The 24,386-nt window shown below is 44.1% G+C and overlaps 1 protein-coding gene across 1 annotated transcript in view; it reads right to left on the bottom strand.

The window, feature by feature from the left end:
* Positions 1-1,006: 1,006 nt before the first annotated feature.
* CRACR2B (calcium release activated channel regulator 2B) overlaps positions 1,007-24,386 on the bottom strand; it is a 44,337-nt gene continuing 20,957 nt past the window's right edge. The window contains exons 5-10 of the mRNA XM_044269937.1: positions 23,581-23,727; positions 21,650-21,740; positions 18,409-18,504; positions 5,317-5,504; positions 2,660-2,731; positions 1,007-1,504 (exon numbers count right to left, since the gene is read on the bottom strand). Of these exons, the coding sequence (XP_044125872.1) occupies positions 1,342-1,504; positions 2,660-2,731; positions 5,317-5,504; positions 18,409-18,504; positions 21,650-21,740; positions 23,581-23,727 (757 nt within the window). The 3' untranslated portion in view covers positions 1,007-1,341. The remainder of the gene's footprint in view (positions 1,505-2,659; positions 2,732-5,316; positions 5,505-18,408; positions 18,505-21,649; positions 21,741-23,580; positions 23,728-24,386) is intronic.

Raw genomic sequence — 24,386 nt, forward strand, 5'->3', positions numbered from 1 at the left:
CATATATAAAAAAAATCTGTTTTCTCAGCAATGCGGACACATATGAACATGGGACCAACACAGATGTCTTCAGCTGCCAAGGGACCAACACAGATGTCTTCAGCTGCCAAGCGCACATGTAACAGGTCAGCCAGTGTTATAGGGACAAAACTTCAGACAGATGCATTTTAAGCTACGATTTCAGACACAACCTGTGTGCCATTTTGCAGTCTGCAAATATTGGATCCTCAAAATACAGATGCAGTCAGCGTACTGTTCGCATTTTTTTGCAGACCCATTGACTTCAATGGGTCCGTATTTTGCGGACGTATTCTATCTTTTTGCGGAACAGACATATGGATGCAGAAAGCGCACAGATGATCCCCTGTAAAGGGGTTCTGCAGTTTGTTTTAACTAATGATCTATCCTCTGGACCCCCGCCGATCAGCTGTTTCAGAAGGCAGTGGTGCTCCAGCAGCGCCGTGGCCTTCTCACTGTTTACCGCAGGCCGAGTGACGTCACGACTAGTATCACTGGCCTGGGCAGGGCTAAGCTCTGTTCACTTGAATGGAGCTTAGCCGCGCCCAGGCAAGTTGATACTAGTCATGACGTCACTGGGCCAGTGGTAAACAGTGAGAAGGCCACGGCGCTGCTGGAGCGCTGCTGCCTTCTCAAACAGCTGGTCCCGGGTGTCGGACCCCCGCTGATCAGATGCTGATGATCTATTCAGAGGATAGATAATCAGTTAACACAAACTGCAGAACCCCTTTAACTCTATGAGGGAGAGTTATGAAACTGACAAAAAAAAAAAACTGTCTTTATTGTTTATAGCAACCGATCACAGCGCGGTTTCTTTTTTTGGACTTCTAAAGTTTTTATACGGTCGCTACTAGTGACTTACTACAAACTGCACCGAACAGCTCTGTGTGTACCAGGCTCTACAAGGCAGAGGTTGTAAAGAAGAATTTGTTACATGAGTCCCTCCCAAAGTCACCGATTGAAAGACAAAAGAAAATATTAAAAACTATTTATTTAAAAAAATAATCTCAAAACCCTTTAATATTTGAGCTGTAATGGAAGCACGTTCTGTAAGATCCTGAGGTACAATATCACAGGGAGCTGTGCGTTACATCGGGCCTTTCTACCTGCAGTAAGCACAGTCCCTTTAGGCTAAATTGTTCTGCTCCCCCATTACCTATGCTAACGCTTTGACCTATTTATATACATGTCACTCCTCCGTATCTACATGAAGAGCGGGGGTCAGACACAGATAATATATACATATACACATCCATACAGAACTAGACTATACTACAAATATTATACAGTCAGATTGCTAACCCCGCTAGCACCCCCTTGTGGTCATAATCCAGGATCACAGTGGACACTGCCGGCACAGCCCGAGTGGCGGCAGCAGCAGCAGCTTCCAGACCCCAGGAGAGAGTCTGTCACATCCTTCCGTAGGATATCCAGCCTTCTTGCTTCAAACACATCCTTCTCATCTCGAAGCTTTTTGTTCATTTCCCTGGAAAATACAATTTTACAGCTGCATGACTATAGGGTTATATTCAGGTAGAGTCTGAACAGCTTTGCCATGTTTAGACAGAAGGCACAAGGTGGCATGGCGCCAAATACGCACTGCTATAAGAGGGCCTTAGTGATTGTGGGCTCAGAGCCAAACTCAACAATGCACCCCCACCCTCCAGCGACTTTTTGCATTATGCATGTCTGTCACTTGCCTGCCCAAAAATATTTTCCAAATCAGAGGCCAGCTAAACCATCTGACATTTCGTTGACTCCTCTTGTGCACACGGTACTGGCTGGATTTCACTGGATGTCTACCTGGTTTCATATTGTGATTACATGTCATGCAGAAGACTGTCAAATGTCAAGTTTTCAGTATACTAATAAGCATCCAAGTCCAGAAATAGCGTAGAATTTTTTTTTCTAGTTGCAATTTACTCCTTTCAGGCTAAAATCATTTTTTCAATTGGTCTTTATTAAAAATGTACATCTGTATTTGAGATACAAGGGTTAAAAAAACAAAAAAAAACTGTCTATTGGCAGAGTATCCCTTCTCATGTGAAGCCTTATCTGTAATGTCAACAAAGAGGCAATGCTGCTTGTGACTTAGGTAAGATGATGTGATATAGAAGACACATGAGAGGTAATGGTCTGTAGGTGGCACTAGAAAGCTAACAGGGTTGCATAGAGATAGAAAAGTCCCCATAGCAAAACTTAGTATCCCCACACAGTTAGATTTAGAAAAGTCACACTTTTTGTCCAATTTCTGTGCTGGAAAAAGTAGAGCAGGTGCACTCATTCTGAACACCATATTTCTCAATAAATTTACAGTAGACAGCTGGCTCAAACAAATACACATCAGTCTCCTGCTTCCTTTCATACATAGTACATGATAAAACTGTCTCCCTGCAGCCACCACTAGGGGGAGCTCTGTGCATAGGAATATATGCAGTTACTATTGAACTGAATGGCAGCTGTAAAAGTCTCTTAGCACAGAGCTCCCCCTAGTGGGAGTATGTCATTCAGTACTGAGCCCCCACCTCACCATGGTCCCCATACCAGCAGCATGCTCTGCCTCCATGGTAAGTACACCAATGACGCTAAAAACGCTACTTATATTTTCAAGATAGGTATTGGGTCCAGAGGTAGAGGTTACCTGAGAAGCTCCAGTTGTCGGAGAAGACTCTGTTTTTCTTTCTGCATATTTCTGGACACCTTGAACACATCTCTGTAGAGAAACCGACAAGACGTGGGTCAGATTATGGCTATTATTTCCATTTCACTGAATAATTTAAAGATAATATGTGATACTTAACCTCCCTGGCGGTATGATTATGTCAGGAATTTTGTACCAAAAGTGGTACCATTTTTTGCATGGAAATTTGGTGTTATGTATTGTATGTTATAAATAAGCACAAATGGCAGTAAAATGGCAGGCAAAGGGCACTTTACAGTAATCAACTGTCAGATCTGAGGTGATACAGTGCAATTCTCTCAGATTACAATGTATTACCTCTTTTATGTGTGTGTGTCACTTTATAATTTTGAATTTCCCGCCCAGTTCCGCTCCCATGCGCCGCAGGTGCTCGCAGGGAACGGAACCAGGAAGTCAGATGCCGGCCGGCGCTCTCGCCTGCGATCACAGCGGAGAAGGTAAGGGGACTCCGCTGACAACTTTTCAATGTTACCCCGAGCGTGACTCGGGGTTACCGCTCCTGGCAGCGAAAATTAACCCCGAGTCACGCTCGGGAATACCGCTAGGAAGGTTAATAGACATTTTGTAGAGTCAACCATCTCAAGAACCTCACAAGTTACATGTAGAGTGGTAATGGTGTACCCATGGTGTCAGTTACCATCCAAAGGCAGATGTGGATGAAGACCTCTATTTGACTGCCACGGCAGATACATTTTTGGTCATACAAAATCATTAATGTATGACCAGCCTAACAATTAAACGCTGCATCTTGGTACTACTAAAAGATACCCACTAATGGCAACATAACTTACAGTATTTGAGACTATAGCCTTGCACCCTATAGGAAATACAGTGCTGCCCATAATTATTCATATCCCTGGCAAATTTTGACTTAAAGTTACTTTTAGTCAACCAGCAAGTAATTTTTTGATGGGAAATGACATAGGTGTCTTCTTAAAGATAAGAAGACGATGTACAAGAGGTATTATTGTGGAAAAAAACATCTCACCTTTTTTTACATTTGAGTAAAAAATACAAGATGTTCCGCACTGTGGAAAATCTCAGAGGACGTGGTCGGAAGCCAAAAGTGACCCCTGTGTTGGCCAGGAGGATAGTTAGAGAGGGGAAAAAGAATCCAAGGATCACCACCAAGGCCATCCTGGTGAATCTGGGCTCTGCTGGTGACAATGTCTCAAGGCAGACAATCCAACGGACACTGGACACTGCTGGGTTCCACGGATGCAGACCAAGGAGGACAGCACTTCTCTAGATAAGGCACACAAAAGCTCGATTGGCCTTTGCAAAAGCTCATCTGGACAAAGAAGAAGACTTCTAGTCTTCTGTGTTATGGTCAGATGAAACAAAAATTGAATTGTTTGGTCACAATGATGTTTCCTTCATTTAGCATAAAAAAGGAGAAGCCTTCAACCCAAAGAACACCATCCCCACTGTCAAACATGCTGGTGGGAACCTAATGTTTTTCAGCCAATGGACCAGGGAACCTAATCACAGTAAACGGCACCATGAAAAAAGAGCAATATATGAGGATTCTCAACAACAGCATCAGGAAGTCTGCAGAGAAACTTGGCCTTGGGCACCAGTGGACATTTCAGAATGACAATGACCCAAAACACACAGCAAAAGTGGTGAAGAAATGGTTAGCAGACAACATTAACGGTTTGGAGAGGCCCAGCCAGAGTCAAGACTTGAATCCAATTGAGAATCTGTGGAGGGAGCTAAAGATCAGTGTGATGGCAAGAAGACCCTCCAACCTGAAAGATTTGGAGCTCATTGCTAAAGATGAATGGGCAAAAATACCTGTGGAGACATGCAGAAAGCTGGTCTGCAATCATAGGAAGCGTTTGATTGCTGTAATAGCCAATAAAGGCTTTTCTATTTATTTTTGAGAAGGGTATGAATAATTTTGGACTGGACACTTTTTGCTCAAATGTAAGTAAAAGCTGGAAAATGTTTTTTTTCCACAATAATGCCTCTTGTACATAGTCTTATTATCTTTTGGGAGACACCTATGTCATTTCCAGTCAAAAAATTACTTGCTGGTTGAATAAAAGTAATTTTAAGTCTAAATTTGCCAGGGGTATGAATAATTATGGGCAGCACTGTATGAGGGGAAATTCAGCATCCTACCAAGTAAATAGAAGGAAATTGTCCTGATTGTAATACCTGATCTTAACACTAGATGGCATTACAAAACAAAACCATCATGTATCTTATCGGAAAGGTTTTGGCTCTGTTCACTCTTCTGCGCAATCAAAAGAGTTGAGAAAGGAAAATAACAGAGTCATGGTTCCCTCCTTGATGGGCACCGGTGGCACCTGACAGACTCCTACATCGACTCATAACAGGTTTGCCAGGTTTATGTTGTGGTGCCCTTCATTTCAGTAGGAAGAAGAGTGTAGAATGTCTCTTACAGAAATGTGAACAGAGCTCCACCATATATTTCCAATACATGTATACGGACTCTGGCCTTTTTGATTTGAATCAGTAGCCACTTCACAATATTTCCCCAAATTTTAAATTTGCACATTTTCAAAAATCCAGGGAGCGGATCTGAACGGATACTGTAAGTATGCTCCAACCTAGTCATCAGCACTTACCTCTTCTTGCGCTCCAGCTCCTCCTTCTCTTGCTCGCGTAATCTCAGCAGATGGGTCTGAGCTTTTTCCAAATCTGTCTTGGTCTTCTCTAGTTGTTCAACTAGATCCTCATTTAGCTGTTTCAGGCGATCGTTTTGAACACGGGTCTCAAGTTGCTCATTATTTATGGAATGGAGCTGCTGCTCGAGCTGTCGGAAGGAGAAGCTCAATGTCAGGTATGGAACAAAGTGAAAAGAAAATATAAAAAAAAAAAAAACACTGTCACCCATCGACCACCAGGAAAACTAGAGTTAGGATGGAGCACAATACAAATCAGAATATATGTACTAAGTCTAAAATTATAAATTAATGTGCCCCAGATGACAATGACATCACTGTCCGCAGCGTACGAGTATCCTAAGGATAGAAAAATATACAATTCTGTTATTAATGCAGCTTCTTTTTGGAAGAAATCATAGTATTAGGCCTCTTGCACACGAACATTTTTTTTTCTGTGTACGTTCTGTTTTTTGCGTTCCGTATACGGACTGTATACATATACCATTCATGTCAATGGATCCGCAAAAAAAACGGAATGTACTCCGTATGCCTTCCGTTTCCGTATTTCCGTTTAAAGATAGAACATGTCCTATTATTGTCTGCATAACGGACAAGGATAGTACTGTTCTATCAGGGGCCAGTTGTTCCGTTCCGCAAAAAACGGAATGCACACGGACGCCATCCTTATTTTTTGCGGACCGCAAAATACTGAAAAAGCCATACATTCGTGTACAAGAGGCCTTAGGCTGAGGCCACATGGAGTCTTTACCCATACCACGCTGTTACATTGCAGCATTGTGTTCTCTCATAGTCCATTACCAATACACTATATTGTCACTAGTGGCATATCTACCATAGAGGCAGGGCACGCAAGATGGGGCATAAGGTGGACACTGAACTGCTACCCTTGGCACTGTCATAGTGGCTATCTACACCACCAATATAGGGGAGATCTCATTGCTTAGGCTAGGTGCAGGTGTTCCGGCAGACAATGCTAGGAATCGGCCGGACAAATCAGCTGCGCTTAGCGTTTTTTTGTTCAGCCATTTCTCGGCATATTTGCCAGGTAGCAGTCGGATCTCTGCTGGTCCCCATTATAGTCAATGGGGTCCAGCAGGAAGGCCGTAGTATCCAGCAATGCCGGATCCAGGTGTATTCTGGAATGGTGTTCTCTAAGGGTACAGCCTACCACAGTAAGGCTACATGCACACGAACGTTGTTTGTTTCAGTGTCCGTTCCATTTTTTTTTTTTTCGGATAGGATACGGACCTATTCATTTCAATGGGTCTGCAAAAAATGCGTCCAGCACACCGTGCTATCCTATTCTTGTCCGTTTTAGGCAATGGATCAGCAAAAAAAACTGATGGCATACGTATGTCATTAATTTTTTTTGTGGACCGCAAAACACATACGGTCGTGTGCATGTAGCCTAAGGCTGAAACTAGCCTTAGAGGTTAATACCGCTAGCATTGAGTGCTATACAAACGGTATAAATCCATATTCAATTAACTTCCTCTGGTGGCGGTTGCCAAAATAAGTATAAGATCACAGATCCCCTATATATAAAAATAAACTAATTATTACAGAATTTTAGACCAAAAATGGAAAGGTGGAATGATCTTTAATAAAGGGGGGGTACATTTGGAGGCGCGCTCAGTGGGGAGCGAGGGACATGCGAGGGACATTCTGCGTTTTGCTACGGGGTAATAGAGACATGTATGTAAACATCAGCCTCTCTCAAACTGTCTTTGTATTTTTTTTTCCCTCTAGGAGGGTAAGGCCTCTTGCACACAACCATGTATATTTTGTGGACTGCATAAAACGGATCCGCAAAAAAATACAGATGACATCCATGCATTCTGTGCATGTCCGTGTGCATGTGGAATAGAACAGCTGACCCCTAATAGAACAGTACTATCCTTGTCCGTTATGCAGACAATAATAGTACAAGTTCTGTCTTTTAGCGGAACGGATATACGGAAATACGGAAACTGAATGCACACGGAGTACCTTTCAGTTTTTTTGCGGTCCTTGAAATGAATAGTTCTGCATATGGTCGGCAAAAAAAACGGAGCAGACACGGAAAAAAAATACATTTGTGTGCAAGAGGCCAAAGGGAAATTTCCCGTTCCAACGCAGACAGTTGAAGGATTATAATGGATCAGTATAACATCATTCACACCCCTTATACATTTCACCTTCAGGATTATTAGTCATTAGGCCTCTTGCACATGACCGTATGGCTTTTTCAGTATTTTGCGGTCTGCAAAAATCGGATCCACAAAAAATACAGATGTGCATTCCGTTTTTTGTGGAATCAGCTGGCCCCTGATAGAACCGTACTATCCTTGTCCGTTATGCGGACAATAATAGGACATGTTCTATCTTTGAACGGATATACGGAAACGGAAGGCATACGGAGTACCTTCCATTTTTTTTTACGGATCCATTGAAATGGATGGTTCCGTATACGGTCCATATACGGAACGCAAAAAACGGAACGTAAATAGAAAAAAAAACTACGTTTGTGTGCAAGAGGCCTTAGTTAAATGTCTAAATGTTTTTGCCATTATGATCTCTAGAGGTAGAGCGATTCAAAGCTTCACAACCCTTTCCGATATGGACAGTGGGGACCACCTCTTCTTCCACACACAAATAATATCCCCTAGTCGGTTACACAGTTCCTGAAATGACGTACCAATTATTCGTGTTGAACCTGTATACATTTATCCAGTCAACCGTTTTAAGGCATTTTTGCAAGTTTAACCAGCAACGTTTTCCTGCTTTCTGCACTCGCTTTAGCAGCTGCTACTTGACATTGAGAGCCGCTACATGGTTTTCTGGTCCGTATTCCTTCTACATTATATCAGTACTATACATCTCCCTTTTCCTTGTCCCTGCTGAGATCTTTCAGTAATATTTCCCAATTTATACCATTGTTATTTTGCATGAAGGTTTAAAGGGCATTAATGCCAGGCGTCCACACAGTAACGAGGCCAAAGTAAATACAGATATAAAAGGTACATGACAAGTTCATTTTGGGATACGGGCATGAAATCATAGGTATTTCCTGTAAAGATACGCTTTTATCAGCTGCGAATATCCCAGCTGTTCACCTGAATGTACTATCTGTCTACAAAGTTAAAACAGCCCTAATAACCCCACGTTTCAGCGTATTCGTCATTGTGATGTCATTTCACTTTCTTGGAAGCTGTATCCGAGAAGGTTAAATTAAAGGATTTTATATACGGTATTCAATAGATGCAAAGATAATTTTCTCCCCAATTAATTGGGATAAATCTGGAGTGATTTTGAGGGTCCTCCTAGCTTGCCTCCCTTGAAGCATTAAAACCACATGTCCTGCACAGAATGGTGCCACGAGTCACCTCACACATCATTTTACTGGGGTTCACTGGATACTGACACGAGCACCTGAGGTCAAAAGGACATTCTGTACAGGTGTGTTCTTAACAGACGGAAATATATCCCAGCTAGTCACCTAAGACTCAATGTACACATGGTAGGAACAAGCCAAATAACCTGCATGTTTCCGCATATTTACCATTATGATGTAATTAGATTTTCTTGGAAACTGTATCCGATAAATTAAAATTAAAAGATTGAATATAATAAATTCCTAAAGACCATTGTCCTCTAAATTAATTGAACATTAATTGGGATTAATCTGGAATGATTTTGAAGGTCCTCTTTACTCGCCTCTCTTGCAGCATTAAAGCCAAATGTCCTGCACAGAACAATGCCATGATTCACTTCGCACACCGTATTACAGGGGTTCTCTAGATACAGGCATGAGGTCATAGGTATTTATTGTAAAGGTGTGTTCTTATCAGCTGCATATTTCCCAGCTGTTAATGTACTATATGTACACAAGGTGCAAACAAGCCAAAAACCCCGCGTGTTTCAGCGTATTTCCCACTATGATGTAATTTGACTTTCTTGGAAACTGTATCTGAGACGTTCAAATTAAAGTCTTCATACATTCAATAAATCCCTAAAGATTGTTTTCTTCCTAATTAATTGAGATTAATCTGGAGTGATTTTGAGCATGCTCTTTACTCGCTTCCTTTGCAGTATTAAAGGGGTTTTCTGAGATTTTTTATTTTTTTTCCCCTGATCAGTGGGGGTCCGACAGGCCGATCAGCTGTTTGAGAAGGTCTGTGAGCTTCTGCTTTTCCTAGGCCAGTGACGACACATTCATCGGTCATGTGGCCGAGGAGCAGCTCAGCTCTATTCAAGTGAAGGGGGCTGAGCTGCGATACCAAGCACAGGTCATCAGTATAGAAATCCTGGAAAACCCCTTTAAAATCTAATTTCCTGCACCCAACGATGCCAAGAGTCTCATCACACATCACTTTACAGGGGTTTTCTGGATACAGACATGAGGTCATAGGCATTTTCTATAAAAGATGTGTTCTTATCAGCTGTTCACCTAAAGGTTGTATTACACAGCCCGATGTGGCAGACTATTGTCGGGAGTGAAGCGTTCCCTCCCAGAAATCGTGTGCTCGCTAGTGGAGGAGACCGCTGCCATTACATGCGGCGATCTCCTCCAGAGTAACTGCTATGCCATCGCTCGTCCCCATGCTGTCTAGTAGTTTGCCGGCCGCAGATCATGATTAGATACCACGATCTGCCGCCTGCAAACGATAATTTTTTAACATGTAAAAATATTTGCATTGCCCGATGATCAAGCGTTTGCTCGTTCATCAGCGGAAGTATTATACTGCCAGATGATCGCTAAAGAGCGTTCATGCGAATGCTCGTTATCGATTATCTGCTGAAAAATCAGCCAGTGTAATACAGGCATATAAGACTCAAAGATCTGTACACATGGTTAAAACAAGTCAAATAACCCTGCATGTTTCAGCGTATTTCCCACTATGTCATCATTTGACTTTCTTGGAAGATTGTTGATAGTTTTCTTCGCGATTAATTCTGTTTAAAGGGGTTATCCCATGAATAAGGTAAAAAAATGAAACTCAGACACTATATAGTACATGGCAATACCTTTCTAACAAAGCTAGAACCAGCCCTGCACCTCACATGGATCCAGAGATCTCCCCATTCATTGCTCTGCTAGATTTATATCAAGATTTATACCATGCTTTCCCCATCACAGCTCAGGGGGCGTGTCTCAGCTCTCCCTATCACAGCTCAGGGGGCGTGTCTCAGCTCTCCCTATCACAGCTCAGGGGCGTGTCTCAGCTCTCCCTATCACAGCTCAGGGGCGTGTCTCAGCTCTCCCCATCCCAGTTCAGGGGGCAGTTGAAGGATGAAACTGAGCATGTGCGGCCTTCTCAGTGAGCAGGACAAAGAAATAATAAATTAAGTGGCACTATATGGATACATTTTATTCAATACCTCAGTGGCTATACAAAATTCTTAATTACATGCAATTACAAAAGTATTCAGATACAGGTGCTGGTTTGAAAACTGTAGAATTATTTTCGGGGGACAACCCCTTTTAATTTGGAGCGATTTTGAAGGTCCTCTTTACTTGCTTACATTGCATCAGTAAAACCAAATGTCCTGCACAGAACAGCACCATGATTTTCTTCACACACCATATTACAGGAGTTCTCTGGGGCATGAATGTTGATGGCCAATCCTTAGGATAGGCTATCAATGCTTGATAGTTGTGAACGGGGCGCGCTTCAGTGACTACATAAACAATGAAAGAGCGGTGGAGCACACGTCGTGGCCTTACATTGTACTAATCAGAAGGAGGTTCAGTGGTCAGCCAGCCACCGATTAAAATTGATGGACTATCCTTAGGACAGGCTATCAATCTTTGAAGTTCTAAGGATGGCATTTGTCAGACGGAATGCATTTAAATACCGGATCCATCTCTCCGGTGTCATCCGGAAAAATGGATCCGGTATTGATATAGTTTTTTGCATTTTTAAAGACCTGCGCATGCGCAGGAGGGAAACCGGATCAGTTTTGCCGAAACACTTAATGCCGGATACGGCACTAATACATTTTAATGGAAATTAATGCCGGAGCCAGCATGTGTTCAAGATTTTTGGCCGGAGAGAAAAATACAGCATGCTGCGGCCCAAAAAACGTAAGAGGGACTGAACTGATGCATCCTGAACAGAATGCTCTCCATTCAGAATGCATTAGGATAAAACTGATCAGTTCTTTTCCGGATTTGAGCCCCTAGGACGGAACTCGGCGCCGGAAAAGAAAAACGCTAGTGTGAAAGTACCCTTGATTCTAAAGCACCACTTTATCAGACGCCTCCTCCCTTATGACCGTTATATCTCACAAAATAACTTTATGGAGCATATATTTATTCTGACGTATGGACAGAGGGTCCCTTGCAGATCATTACTTGTAATAATTGATTGTCAACAGGCCATCTTCATTTCATGAGATCACATGGAAGTAAGACTTTTGAAAGTAAGAGACTGACAAGAACCAGCTCAAAGTTTCAATGTGGATGAGCAGATAACTTGTATGAACACTATGAATAATCACTGCTGCTCACGGAGAGGCGTTCTCCATATCTTTGGGGTAGCTTGTCACAACAGATTCAAACATCATGGAGGACACATGCAAACAGTGACGTAGTGAGGTGTGTTGACCATCTATTATTCTTTCTGTGGCCAAATGCCAACTGCCCATTCTCTTGCCCTCCATGCCTATATTTACCAGCCACAGGTTGTCAAACCAGTACTGTTATAAAGTGTCCATAGAAACCATTCTGCATTGTATACAACACTTTTCAAACTTACTTATGAGTATAGACCTGGCAAGTCATTCTTTAGGATTACATAATAACGAAAAAGGTATAATGAGGATACAAACAAGACTTAAAAGACCATGGCTTTTATGCCATGCCAATGTCACCTTTTAATACACCTGGAAAACATCTACAGGAACTTCTCCACTGAATATGGGTTATGGAAAGATCATGCAATGTGGAATTGGGAAGCATGTGAAACTGCTATATCAGGCCATAAGAAATGCTTAGAACAGGGGTGCACAACTTTTTTTGGTCTGAGGTCCGCATTGTCATATCGCTCTATCACTCTATTTCAAGGGGCAGCAAAAAAAAACTAAAAAAAATGTTGATCAGCGCTCGTTTGCTAACCAAACTGAAACTGTAGATGTCTGCTCTCTGCCACTTTGGTCCTCCACACCGCCCCCACTGTCTCCACCTTCTGGTCTCTCTGCTGTTCACACTTGGCAGTGCATGGACATCCAGCCAATTGGCTTCAGCAGTGATGTGGCCAAAAGAAGTACATCATCGCTGAAGCCAGTCATTTGTAAACAGCGTGGGACCGTAAAGGTGGAGGCAGCAGGGGCGTCATGGAGCAGAAAAGTATGAATCTTCCAATTCAGGGGCCATGCTGCAGGAAAAATTATTTTTAACCGGAAAAACCTCTTAAGTGGCGCTCACTGGTTATTACCCCCTTCTGCCCCCAATTATAGGGACCCTGCAATATAATCAGTAAGCACTTTGTCTTACTAGCAGGGAGAGTGCCTACTGGTTAACCCTTTAATGACCAGGCCTGAAAAGTCCTTAATAACCAGAAACTTTTTTGTGATTTAGCGCAAGGGGTTCAAACAGTTGTAACTTTTTTATTTGTTGGAAAACCAAAATCATTTTTGCAACAATTTTTTTACTTGACACATAGGGCTTTTTATTATATGTTTTCGTTTTATTTGGTGGACATGGTACAAATCATTTTTAAAAAGTATTTTTTTTTCAATCTATAGCTCCTTATTCACACTAAACTAAATCAACACAAAATTAACACCAAAATAAATATCAACCCTTACTACCCCGGGCCAGTTTTCACCTTCCTGCCCAGGCCATTTTTTGAAAATCTGACATGTGTCACTTTATGTGGTAATAACTTTGGAACTCTTACTTATCCAGGCCATTCCGAGAATCTTTATTCGTGATATATTGCACTTCACTACAGCCTGCTTCCTGTGAGATCCAGGGGGCTGGATCTCACAGGCTTACATGGAAGGCAGCCCTGATGCCTGTGGAAGGCATCGGGCTGCCTTCCCTGCCACTGGGTCCCTGTCACAGCAGCGCGGGGTCGTGATGGGGAAGGGGAGGGAGCTCCCTCCCACACATGCATAGTGAGGGTTAATGCGCAGCGCCGTACTATTACGGCGCCGGTCAGGAAGGGGTAAATTAGTTCCCTATTTTAAGTCAGTCGTTTTATTATATAATATGTATAGTTTCACATGAATGGGGCGATAATGGCGATGGTTTTGGTCGATGTGGGTGTTTTATTTTATTTTATGCATTTATTTATATTTTTCAATATATTTCTGCTACACAATATGTCTTCCCCCCCCCCCCCCCCCCTCAAGAGGTTATAAAAAGATCTTTGGGGGACACCAACATTTTTTTTTATATTGTACTTTTTCCCCCAAAAAATTTTTTATTGTATTTTATAAATGTTTTATTTAAATTTTCCTATTTTTTTTATTGCTTTATTACTTATTTATTTTTAATATATTTTGCCACATACACTGACTTTTTTTTTCTTTTGTTTTCATAATTTTTTTAATATATTTTTGGCACATAGTTTGTCCCCAAGAGGTCACTGAAACCACTGACCTTTGCTTGACAATGAGACTTTTTTTTTTTGTCTCATCGGGGCTTCTGCCGTCACTGACAGCTGGGGACTCTACCTCCTGCTAGACTGCAGGGGCAGAAGCTGCAATCCAGTGCCTTGCGGTGCTCCCAGCAGAAACACAGCTGATTGCATGATCAACTGTGTTTCTGCCCTGCAAGATGGGGGCCACACACCTTGGCTCTGCAGGACACATGCAGCCCGTGGGTTGTGCACCCCTGGTTTAGAAGAAGTCACCCTCATAATTTAAACACGCAGAGAGGATTATAAAAAGGGGTTTTCCAGGCTTTTAATATTAATGTAAAAACACAAAATGCAATCGCACACTGCAACCAGCACTCTGCCCTGCCTTTATGCTGGATGTTGAATAAGGCATTGGTGTACATTTTGGCCAAAGCGTAATAAGCCACTCACCACGTCAAGGTCGCCTTCATGAGTGGGCCCTAATACTAGTTCCTACCTTTTATGGGCCATGACAGCCACATAAAGTCCAGGGAGTGTAGGTACAGCATGCACGCCAAGCACACTCTGCTTTTAACCCCGTCCGGTGCCATTACAGCTTTCATCGGATCCAGGGATGCAAGTACTCACATGCATGCTGAACCCACTATATCCTTCTCCTGGAGCCCAATGGCCTGGTAGGTGCTATATAAGCAGACTCAGTTTTTTACTGACTTTAAAACCAGCCTCCAGGGGGCAGATTAACTGGACAGGTGTGCTTGACTGCTTGGAGATCGCCACGCCTCCAATTTTAATATTAATGACCTATCCTCAGGATAGTAGCAATGAAGGGCCGGCACTCACTTCCAGATGTTCTCAATATTTGTGTTTATTGTCCCATATATGCCTGTGACGCGTTTCGACACTCGTGGTGTCTTCGTCAGACAGCTAGGATGCGAGCACCTCAAGGTTTATCTGCAGTGCCGACCTATTGGATAAAATACTATCCTCAGGATAGGTCATCAATATTAGATCAAAGTGGTACGCCACCCGGCACCCCCGCCGATCAGCTAATCTCTCCCCTCTCCAATCTATCTGGAATGCAGCAGTTAGGCAGATCTACTGTCTATCGGGTACTCTGATGCCTCCACCCTGTGCCATCATTGCACTGGTTGCCTATACAATATAAGACTCAATTTAAATTTCTCACCCACAAAGCCCTCCAGGGTTCTGCACCCCCTACATCTCCTTACTCATCTCTTTCTACCACCCTACCTGTGATTTAAGACTTACATCCACCATAATCCGAACCTCCCACTCCCATCCCTACTTCTCCAGAGCTGCACCTTACCCCGAACAATTAGGTTAATTCACAACATCCACACTTTTAGACGCTTCCTAAAAACATATCTTTTTAGGGTAGTCTTTCACATCCACTAATCTAAATCTTCTCTATTCACCCCCCCCCCCCCCACACTCATTAACCTCTTCCTTCATGCCTGATCCATCATCCATCAGTATCCACCACACCCCATGCATTCAGAAGAGCTACAGATATCTGCTGGTGACTTGATATCTATCTAAAATCTACTATTTTGTTAAGACGGCTGGGCCATTGTGTCACCCCTATCTCCTCATACCTTGTAAGCTTATGTGAGGGGGTCCCTCATTCTTCGTTTTAATTGTTGACTTGTTTGTTGCTATTTTTATGCTGTGTTATTTTGTTTGTATATGAACCCTCTGATTGTAAAGTGCCCAATGGCGGATCATAATAGCGTTGTTTAAGGTGGTAACTCTGGGCCTGAAGCCCCTGGGGGTCCCATGGCCACCTAAACCCCATTAAGTGAACCTTCACCAATTTAGCTGCTCAACCTCTTCCAGGCGCAAGCCTTTACATCATGATGTGGAGGGTTTGTGTGCATTTTGCCATCCGACCGTAATTGGCAAAAAAACATTTCACTACACCAAAGCATGGGGCGTTATTTAAGGCATAACAGGTGCGCTCCCTAGTTTTGTCACTGCAATGCCTACAGCATAGACATATGTTCTAATACTTCTTTATGTATGAGACCCACTACTGCCTCTATGTATTATTATAACTATGGTCTTCTATTAATTATTAGTTTAAGCATACTTACTACTTTTCTTCCCGGCGGCTTCCAGAATCACGTTCCCACCCAGAGCAGTGACTATGCGTACACCACAGGTCAGTGCTGCAGCCAATTGCTGGCTTCAGCAGTCATGTGCTGTATACTGCTGAGGCCAGTGATTGGCTGCATGGTGACCGGGAGTGTAGGGTTGGCCGTTGGAAAATGGAAGGAGGAGGCCAGAGTTGGATGAACAGCCCCAGACCTATGATGCACTGGACAAACATTTTTCATCTGATCCTGATCCTTTTTTTCTCCCAGAAGTCTTTGGCAGCAACTTTCTCCTCTATCCCCACTAACAACACATACATGCTTGGCCGACCTGAGTGTGAGGAGTCGGGGAGGGTAATAGGGAGAGATAGCTGCAAAGCCAAAAGGATTTTTAGAGCAACAGCTATTGAATGTTTATGGCCACCAATAATATACTCAGGGGACCCACTTAAGATTTGCATGGTATGTTTGTAAAGTTACCACTGGGTAAAACCTTCATATACATCAGAACACATACAATTGCCTAGAGTAAACACAAACACATACCAAAAGAGGGTGTAATATGTGTTCAGCTGTAAACAGCACACAAAGCTGTTTGCTAATGAAGGTTAAAAGGACAGGAAGCCCATAGCAACCAAAAAAGCACAAAATCAATTACAGCTAATTGTAGATCGGTTATTACAAGTAGTTGCAGAGAAAATACCTATAGAAATCTATGTTATCTAAGTAAGAATGAACATGTGCATTACAGTATGTTGCATTGTCAGGTAATGTTCCCTCTGCATTGAGTAAACTAGAAGTTAAAGCGGTTCTGCAGTTTTTTTTAACTGATGATCTATCCTCAGGACCCCTGCCGATCAGCTGTTTGAGAAGGCAGCGGCGCTGGCAGTAGCGCTGCAGCCTTATCGCTGTTTACCGCAGGCCCAGTGACGTCACGACTAGCATCAATGGCCTGGGCGGGGCTAAGCTCTGTTCACTTGAATGGAGATTAGCCAGGCCAGTGATACTAGTCGTGACGTCACTGGGCCTGCGGTAAACAGCGATAAGGCTGCAGCGCTACTGCCAGCACCGCTGCCTTCTCAAACAGCTGATCGGCAGGGTTCCCGTGTGTCGGACCCCCGCCGATCAGATGCTGATGATCTATCCAGAGGATAGATCATCAGTTTAAAAAAAACTGCAGAACCCCTTTAAAGTGTCAAATGACAGTAATTAGCAGAAGTATTCCTTGTTAAAAAGGCATTACCCACAATTAACTCAGATTGGAGTCAGTAAGACACGTCATAAGTGTGACCAGTGGAGGTTTGACTTCTGAGAAGGCCACTGATCTCAAGAATGAAGGGGCTTTAGCCATTGCGCTCAGCGGAGAGGCAATCAGGAAAAACACAGCTTGCTTTTTTCCATATCTCCAGTTAAATTAAATGTAATCCACCACGAGCAGCCCGATTTTTGATGAGGTGACCAGGATCAACTCATTCCATTGTACTTGAGACTGAAGTATCCTAGCAGTTTAATCATCATGTATGCCACATGTGACTGCTGCAGCCAATGACTGGCCTCAGTGGTCGTGTGCCATATACTGCTGAGGCCAGTGACTGGCTGCAGCGGCAGATAGCACTGGAGCAACAGGGCTGGAACTAAAGGGGATTGGGCAGAGTGTATATTTAATTTTCTATTTTAATATCTTCACTACCTCAAGGGGATCGGGCAGAGTGTATAGTTTTGTTTTATTCTAATACCTTCACTACCTTAAAAATATTTTAGTTCAGACTGGGGGGGGGGGGGCAAAGTTTAACAAGATATGGTAGCTATTTATTATGGTTTAATATCTAACGGTATTTAAAGTGTGTTGTCCGGGTTCATTCTTCACCCCTCTGGCCCCTATTATATGAGCTAAGATGCTCTCCCTTGCCCTGCATCGCGGAGGACAAGGGGTGTTTGATTATGTCTTTAACATTACTAGGCGGAGGCTTCCCGGGAAGTCACCGAAATTCAATAAAATGCCTTTGCCCTGCGCGATTCAGCTAACGGCAAAGGAGAGCATCGGAGCATGACATGCTCCGATGCTCAAATAAAAAAAGGGGGGGGAGGGGGAGATGTGGGTATGTTCGGGTTCAGAGCTTTATCTATCATTTCAAAGTAAATGGTTTGTTATCCCAGTTGGGATCTTTTCACTACCTGTACTGCATATGTACGAGTATGGGCACACCATCAGCCACACACGTGGAGGTATGTTACACGTGGGGGTATGTTACATGTGGCACCCTGCCCACTCTATTAGCACTGGAAGGGAATGAACTCTGCTGTTATAGGGAATAATAGACAGTGCTGTGTGAAAAAGAGTACTGTACCTGTCTCTGTCTGAGAGCAATGCCCTCCAGCTCCTGTTCTTTCCTCATCAGTTCCCTCTGAAGATTGGAGTGCCTGTCCTGCTGTCTCATGGAGTCCTGCACAATATGACCGAACACGTCAATCAACAAGTGACGAATCTCAATGACAGCAGATCATTATCACCGCATTAAAAGTGAAAAGACTTTTTGTGGGCAATACAAATGTGAAAACATTCTCTTTTTAAATGCAGAAATAAAATTTTTCCAAGTCAGTGCCATCATGTCATTTAATGTACACACACAAAACTAATTATGGCGTGGAGATATTCCTGTAGACGGCGGTTTTAATCTGGAAGAGTTCTCCATGACAGCACGAAACCAGAACAAGACAAGGTGTCATCAGAACCTAGCAGTAGTGCAGCCTATCACATCTTAGTATTGAATGTTCAAGGCAGAATTTAACATTTGTGTGTCACGGCCTCTGTTGTTTTCGCCGTGACATGGTTTCCGTGCATGTGTGTTTGTTGCAGCATGTAGGTGCCTGCCCTTATATCCTGCTTCCCTTCCCTGTTTGGTGCTGGAGGGGTTAACTATCTGGCTCTTGGGGGTCTAGGTGTGTCCTGGGTGTGGCCTCTTGGCTCTTTATATCCTGGTGTTGTAAGACTGAGGTCAGTTGCACTTCAGCCTTTGTGTTACCTGGAGTGTGGCTCCTTTCCGGGATATACCATCTATCTAATGGGAGGGCCTCCTAGCTAGAGACCAATGTCACCATGATGTCTCCTCTATGTTCCCTCTGTCCTTTTCCCATCCTCACCTGTTTGCCTTGTTTGGTGTGGTTGGTGTTTTGCGTGTGTTTATGTCTAGTTTGGTGTTCCATGTCTGTTATGTTTGGTGTTGGATTCCAGCATGGTTGCTAGACATTTTCACTGTTTATATGTTGAACCTCCGAAAGCGGGTACCTGGTTTCCACGGAGGGGGGAATCACAAGTCGGTAAGCAGCTCTGCCTGGGGCCGCCATGCTTTCTGTCTGCATGAGGGTCCGGTCGTTGTTGTGGCCGCAGCAGGTAAGTGTTGTTTCTGGGCTCTTAGCTGCCAATCCAGTGGCTTTTCACTGGCTGTCCCTTTCCTTGCAACTAGGCCGGTGGAGACTCCTGTTTATCCCAGACGCGGATGAACAGGTAGTCTCCTTCTCCTAACTTTAATTCAGGGATCTTCAGGGCGACTCAGGGTCCGAGGTTCCTGTGTATAAGCCCACCTACCATCTAGGTCTGCTCATACGGTTAGAAGTCAGGGCCAGGATTAGGGCAGCTGTAGGAGGTGACCGCTCCCTTTTTCTGATGTCCAGGCCTAGCTGCCCCCACGTTTTCCTACGCTATACGGTGGGAAGTTTTCCACCAGTCCCCAGCTCCTAGATCGGTGGAGTTCAACCATTGAGACCTCCAAAGATCATGAGAACAGGGATCCATCTTCCTAGTTTGTGATCAATCGTGCACACTATCATCCCATTCATTCTCTTTAGAAGTGCTGGAGGTAGTCCAAGCTTAAAGGGGTTGGCCACTTTCTGGCTACTGTTGAACAATCGGGCACATTTATTAAGACCGGTGTTTTAGACGCTGGTCTTAAAGGGGTTCTGCAGTTTTGTTAAACTGATTATCTATCCTCTGGATAGATCATCAGCATCTGATCAGCGGGGGTCCGACACCCAGGACCCCCGCCGATCAGCTGTTTTAGAAGGCAGCAGCGCTCCAGGAGCGCCACGGCCTTCTCACTGTTTACCGCAGGCTCAGTGACGTCATGACTAGTATCAACTGGCCTGGGCGGGGCTAAGCTCCATTCAAGTGAACAGAGCTTAGCCCCGCCCAGGCCAGTTGATACTAGTCATGACGTCACTGAGCCTGCGGTAAACAGTGAGAAGGCCGTGGCGCTGCTGCCTTCTAAAACAGCTGATCGGCGGGGGGTCCTGGGTGTTGGACCCCCGACGGCCAGATGCTGATGATCTATCCAGAGGATAGATCATCAGTTTAAACAAACTACAGAACCCCTTTAATAAAGCTCTAAGCTGGTGGTGGATCCACTGAAGTTATGAAGAGGCACCGGCCTCATCGGAGCATCCAGCTCCAATTCTAAATGTAATACAGCTTCCTTGCTATCTTACATTTAGACCATTTTCTATGCCTAAAACAGGTGTAGAAAATTAAATGATAAATGAGACAGGTCTGCTGGCCCTTCCCCTTCCACAATTTTAGACCTGGTGTGAGCGGGGAAAAGTAGCAGATAGCAGCGCAACTAACTGTTGCGCCCTGACATCTGCGCCTGAAATACGCCTAATTTAGCCATATTTCAATATAATAAATGACCCCAATGTGTTTGGAAAAAAAATATATTTTTTTAAAGGAGCTCCAGATATTAATAACCAATCTTAAGGGTGGGTCACTAATATCGGTCTGATGGTGGGGTCCGAACCCCAGAAACCCTATCTATCAGATGTACCCTGCAGCCGCCGATGCTGGAACTACTACTTTGAATAGAGCTGGAAGCACAACGCCATTCAAAGTATAGTGGCCATTTTGTAACTTACGACCATGTACGGCTTTACTAGGATTACAGCATGTGAATTTTGCTGAAGGAGGGCTCCGGTTGGAGTTGACGATTTTCGCATACAGTGGGTTGATTCTTGTTATGGCAAGTTTATGCCATTGTGTTGAATATGTTTGATCCAACGCAAATGAAAATCAGATACTGTGATTTAAGGCAACATATCTTTATTGTAATTTGCTTACATTTTGTAAAATCCAATAAAAAATATTGAAACAAAAAAAAGTATAGTGGCCATGGTGTGTTACTGCAGCTCAGCTTACATCTACTTTGGGGGGATTTTCTAATAAATAAAAAATATGCCTTCAATTGTTTATTTATTTTTTTAGTATCACTAAGGGACTTTTCCATGTGATGATCACTTGTATAATACACTGCAGTGCTCCTGTATTACAGTGTATTTTACCTGTTGGTGTTAACCTATTATGCCCTGCCTCTGTGTGTTCTGTGACTCAGACAATACTGCCGTCGGACTGATCTGATATTAAAATGACCTATCCAGAGGCCCTTTAAATGTCTTTTGGCCCTATAGTGTGATTGAGCACATCGTTTTTTTAATGGTGTGTTTTTTTTAGCCTTACATTTTTATATAGGAAACCATGCAGTATGGGAAAAATCCACTAGTACAAAAAAATGCAATGCAAAAAAGCCATGACCAGTTTCCTACCTTTTTGAGAAGCCGTTCTCGCTCTATTTTAATTTGCTGCTCCATCTCCTCATACAGACACCTCACCTCTCTGCCGTGATCTGTCTCTTTCCTACGGTATACAGAATAACGATTATTGTCTATACAGGGAAACCTCACACATATAACCAATAAAGTTTAGTATCCCGGGTTCTACATTAACTTTCCTGGTTCCGCCATGCTCTTCTGCCCCTCCACCTCCGCACACTATCGTTATCTTATACAGTTAACCTTTACCTGCAAAATATATAACTACAGGCTCTGTGGTTGCATGCTTCTAGGCGCAGACACTAATCATATAATAAGATATATGTTCCTCATATATATGTTAGCAAGGCCTCATGCACACGAACATATCCATATTGCAGTCTGCACATCACAGACCGGCAAAATATGGACTCCTTCATAGAAATGGACGGGCCCATGTGCCCTCCAGAAACGGTAGCATCAGCAGAGCGCCCTCCAGAAACTGTAGCGTCAGCAGAGCGCCCTCCAGAAACTGTAGCGTCAGCAGAGCGCCCTCCAGAAACTGTAGCGTCAGCAGAGCGCCCTCCAGAAACTGTAGCGTCAGCAGAGCGCCCTCCAGAAACTGTAGCGTCAGCAGAGCGCCCTCCAGAAACTGTAGCGTCAGCAGAGCGCCCTCCAGAAACTGTAGCGTCAGCAGAGCGCCCTCCAGAAACTGTAGCGTCAGCAGAGCGCCCTCCAGAAACTGTAGCGTCAGCAGAGCGCCCTCCAGAAACTGTAGCGTCAGCAGAGCGCCCTCCAGAAACGGTAGCGTCAGCAGAGCGCCCTCCAGAAACGGTAGCGTCAGCAGAGCGCCCTCCAGAAACGGTAGCGTCAGCAGAGCGCCCTCCAGAAACGGTAGCGTCAGCAGAGCGCCCTCCAGAAACGGTAGCGTCAGCAGAGCGCCCTCCAGAAACGGTAGCGTCAGCAGAGCGCCCTCCAGAAACGGTAGCGTCAGCAGAGCGCCCTCCAGAAACGGTAGCGTCAGCAGAGCGCCCTCCAGAAATGGTAGCGTCAGCAGAGCGCCTTCCAGAAACGGTAGCGTCAGCAGAGCGCCCTCCAGAAATGGTAGAGTCAGCAGAGCGCCCTCCAGAAACGGTAGCGTCAGCAGAGCACCCTCCAGAAACGGTATCATCCAGGGCTTGGGTCTCAGATGTTTTGCCCACTTCCCCACATTTGAATACCACAGCAGGGTATGGGAGCCCATGGCTCCCATCTCCGCTGTTCACTCTCATAGGTCTGTAGCCCTGTAGCCTATGAGGCCAAAAAGCGGCATAGATGAGCGTGATGACGTCATCACGCCTACCTACATCGGGACATAGTCGGCGCAATTACGTCATCTCACATATAACTACTGGAGACGCTACAGGAGGCAGTGTAACTACTAGGATTGCTATAGTGGGCATTATTACTGCTGCGAGTACTTTCATAAATGATTATTTTAAAAGGGTGTGATGAAAACCAGAAAACCCCTTTAAAGGTGTTTCCACATGGGACAGATACGCTGCAGATTTGTCATGGTAGATTTTCATGTAGTAAGTCCGCAGTACCGGGAAAGCAGATGAGATTTGCTGAAAAAAAATCAGCATCACCGATTTTAGAGCCATGTCATTCATGTGGATTTTGCTGTGGCTCTGTTGCGGATTTTCTACTCCAGAGTAAGTCCTGTGTAAATGCACCCTAATGATTTCAAAGGAGCACAAACAGTCTGAGATAATTATCCAGTACAAATCTGTTCCTGAAACAAGTGCTACAAAATAACTCTGCATCCAAACTGAGTAAATCCTGTGTTAACAATGGCCTGTCATGTCACCGGAGCGTGGGCAGAGCTCTTCAGTTCTGCAAGGTCAGATGTGTTAGGGGCACAGACATTACACAGTTAAGGGGGAGTAGATTGGGGACGCACACACCTTTTTAAAGCTTGTTCTAGAGTCTCTTTTTCATGATGCACGTCCCGGATGTAAGTGGAAACGCGGAAGAGAAACTCCTCAAAGTTTGCCAGCAACTCGGGACGCTCCTTGCGTAGACGATTCCACAGATCCCGTATTTCCCTGTGTCTTAGGAATACAATGCACAATTAAATAAGCTAGACATGGGAGTGCATAAATATGACATATATGAGATGGGTGCTACTAGCCTAAGGAAACGGGGAGGATGACTGACAGTGGATATCGCCAAGAACTTTTGGCATGTATACAAGCGGTTATAAATATTCTGCTTGAGTCGTCCTGCTCCTTGACTCACACTTTGCATGAATGCACCATTCAGACTTTCAATGTAATGGATCCACTAAACAATGTACTGTAGTTACTAGCAAATGCATTTCATGAAGCATATCAGTACCCATACTGTTGCTCCCCGCTCAAGGTCCTGGAGATACAGACCCGTCTTCTGCTCTCCATACCATCCCAGCAGGCATGGCCCCCAGGGTAGCTGTCTCTCCACGTAAAATGTGGCCTGATTGCAAGCCAAGCCTATCTCATTCTGCCCTTAAGGAGCACACATGCACTCCCTTCAGCTCTGTGCAGATCAGCATGTGCACGGCTCAATCTTCACCAGCTGGTCACCTTGAGGTACTTAAAGGGGTTGTCTGGGTTCAGAGTTGAACCCGGACATACCCAGAATTTCACCCAGGCAGCCCCCCTGACATTCTCCGATGATCTCTTTTGCCAAAGGCATTTTGTGGAGTTCCGGTGATGTACTCGGCTCTTCTTCG

Source organism: Bufo gargarizans, chromosome 10 (genome assembly GCF_014858855.1).
Source record: "Bufo gargarizans isolate SCDJY-AF-19 chromosome 10, ASM1485885v1, whole genome shotgun sequence".
Taxonomy (NCBI): domain Eukaryota; kingdom Metazoa; phylum Chordata; class Amphibia; order Anura; family Bufonidae; genus Bufo; species Bufo gargarizans.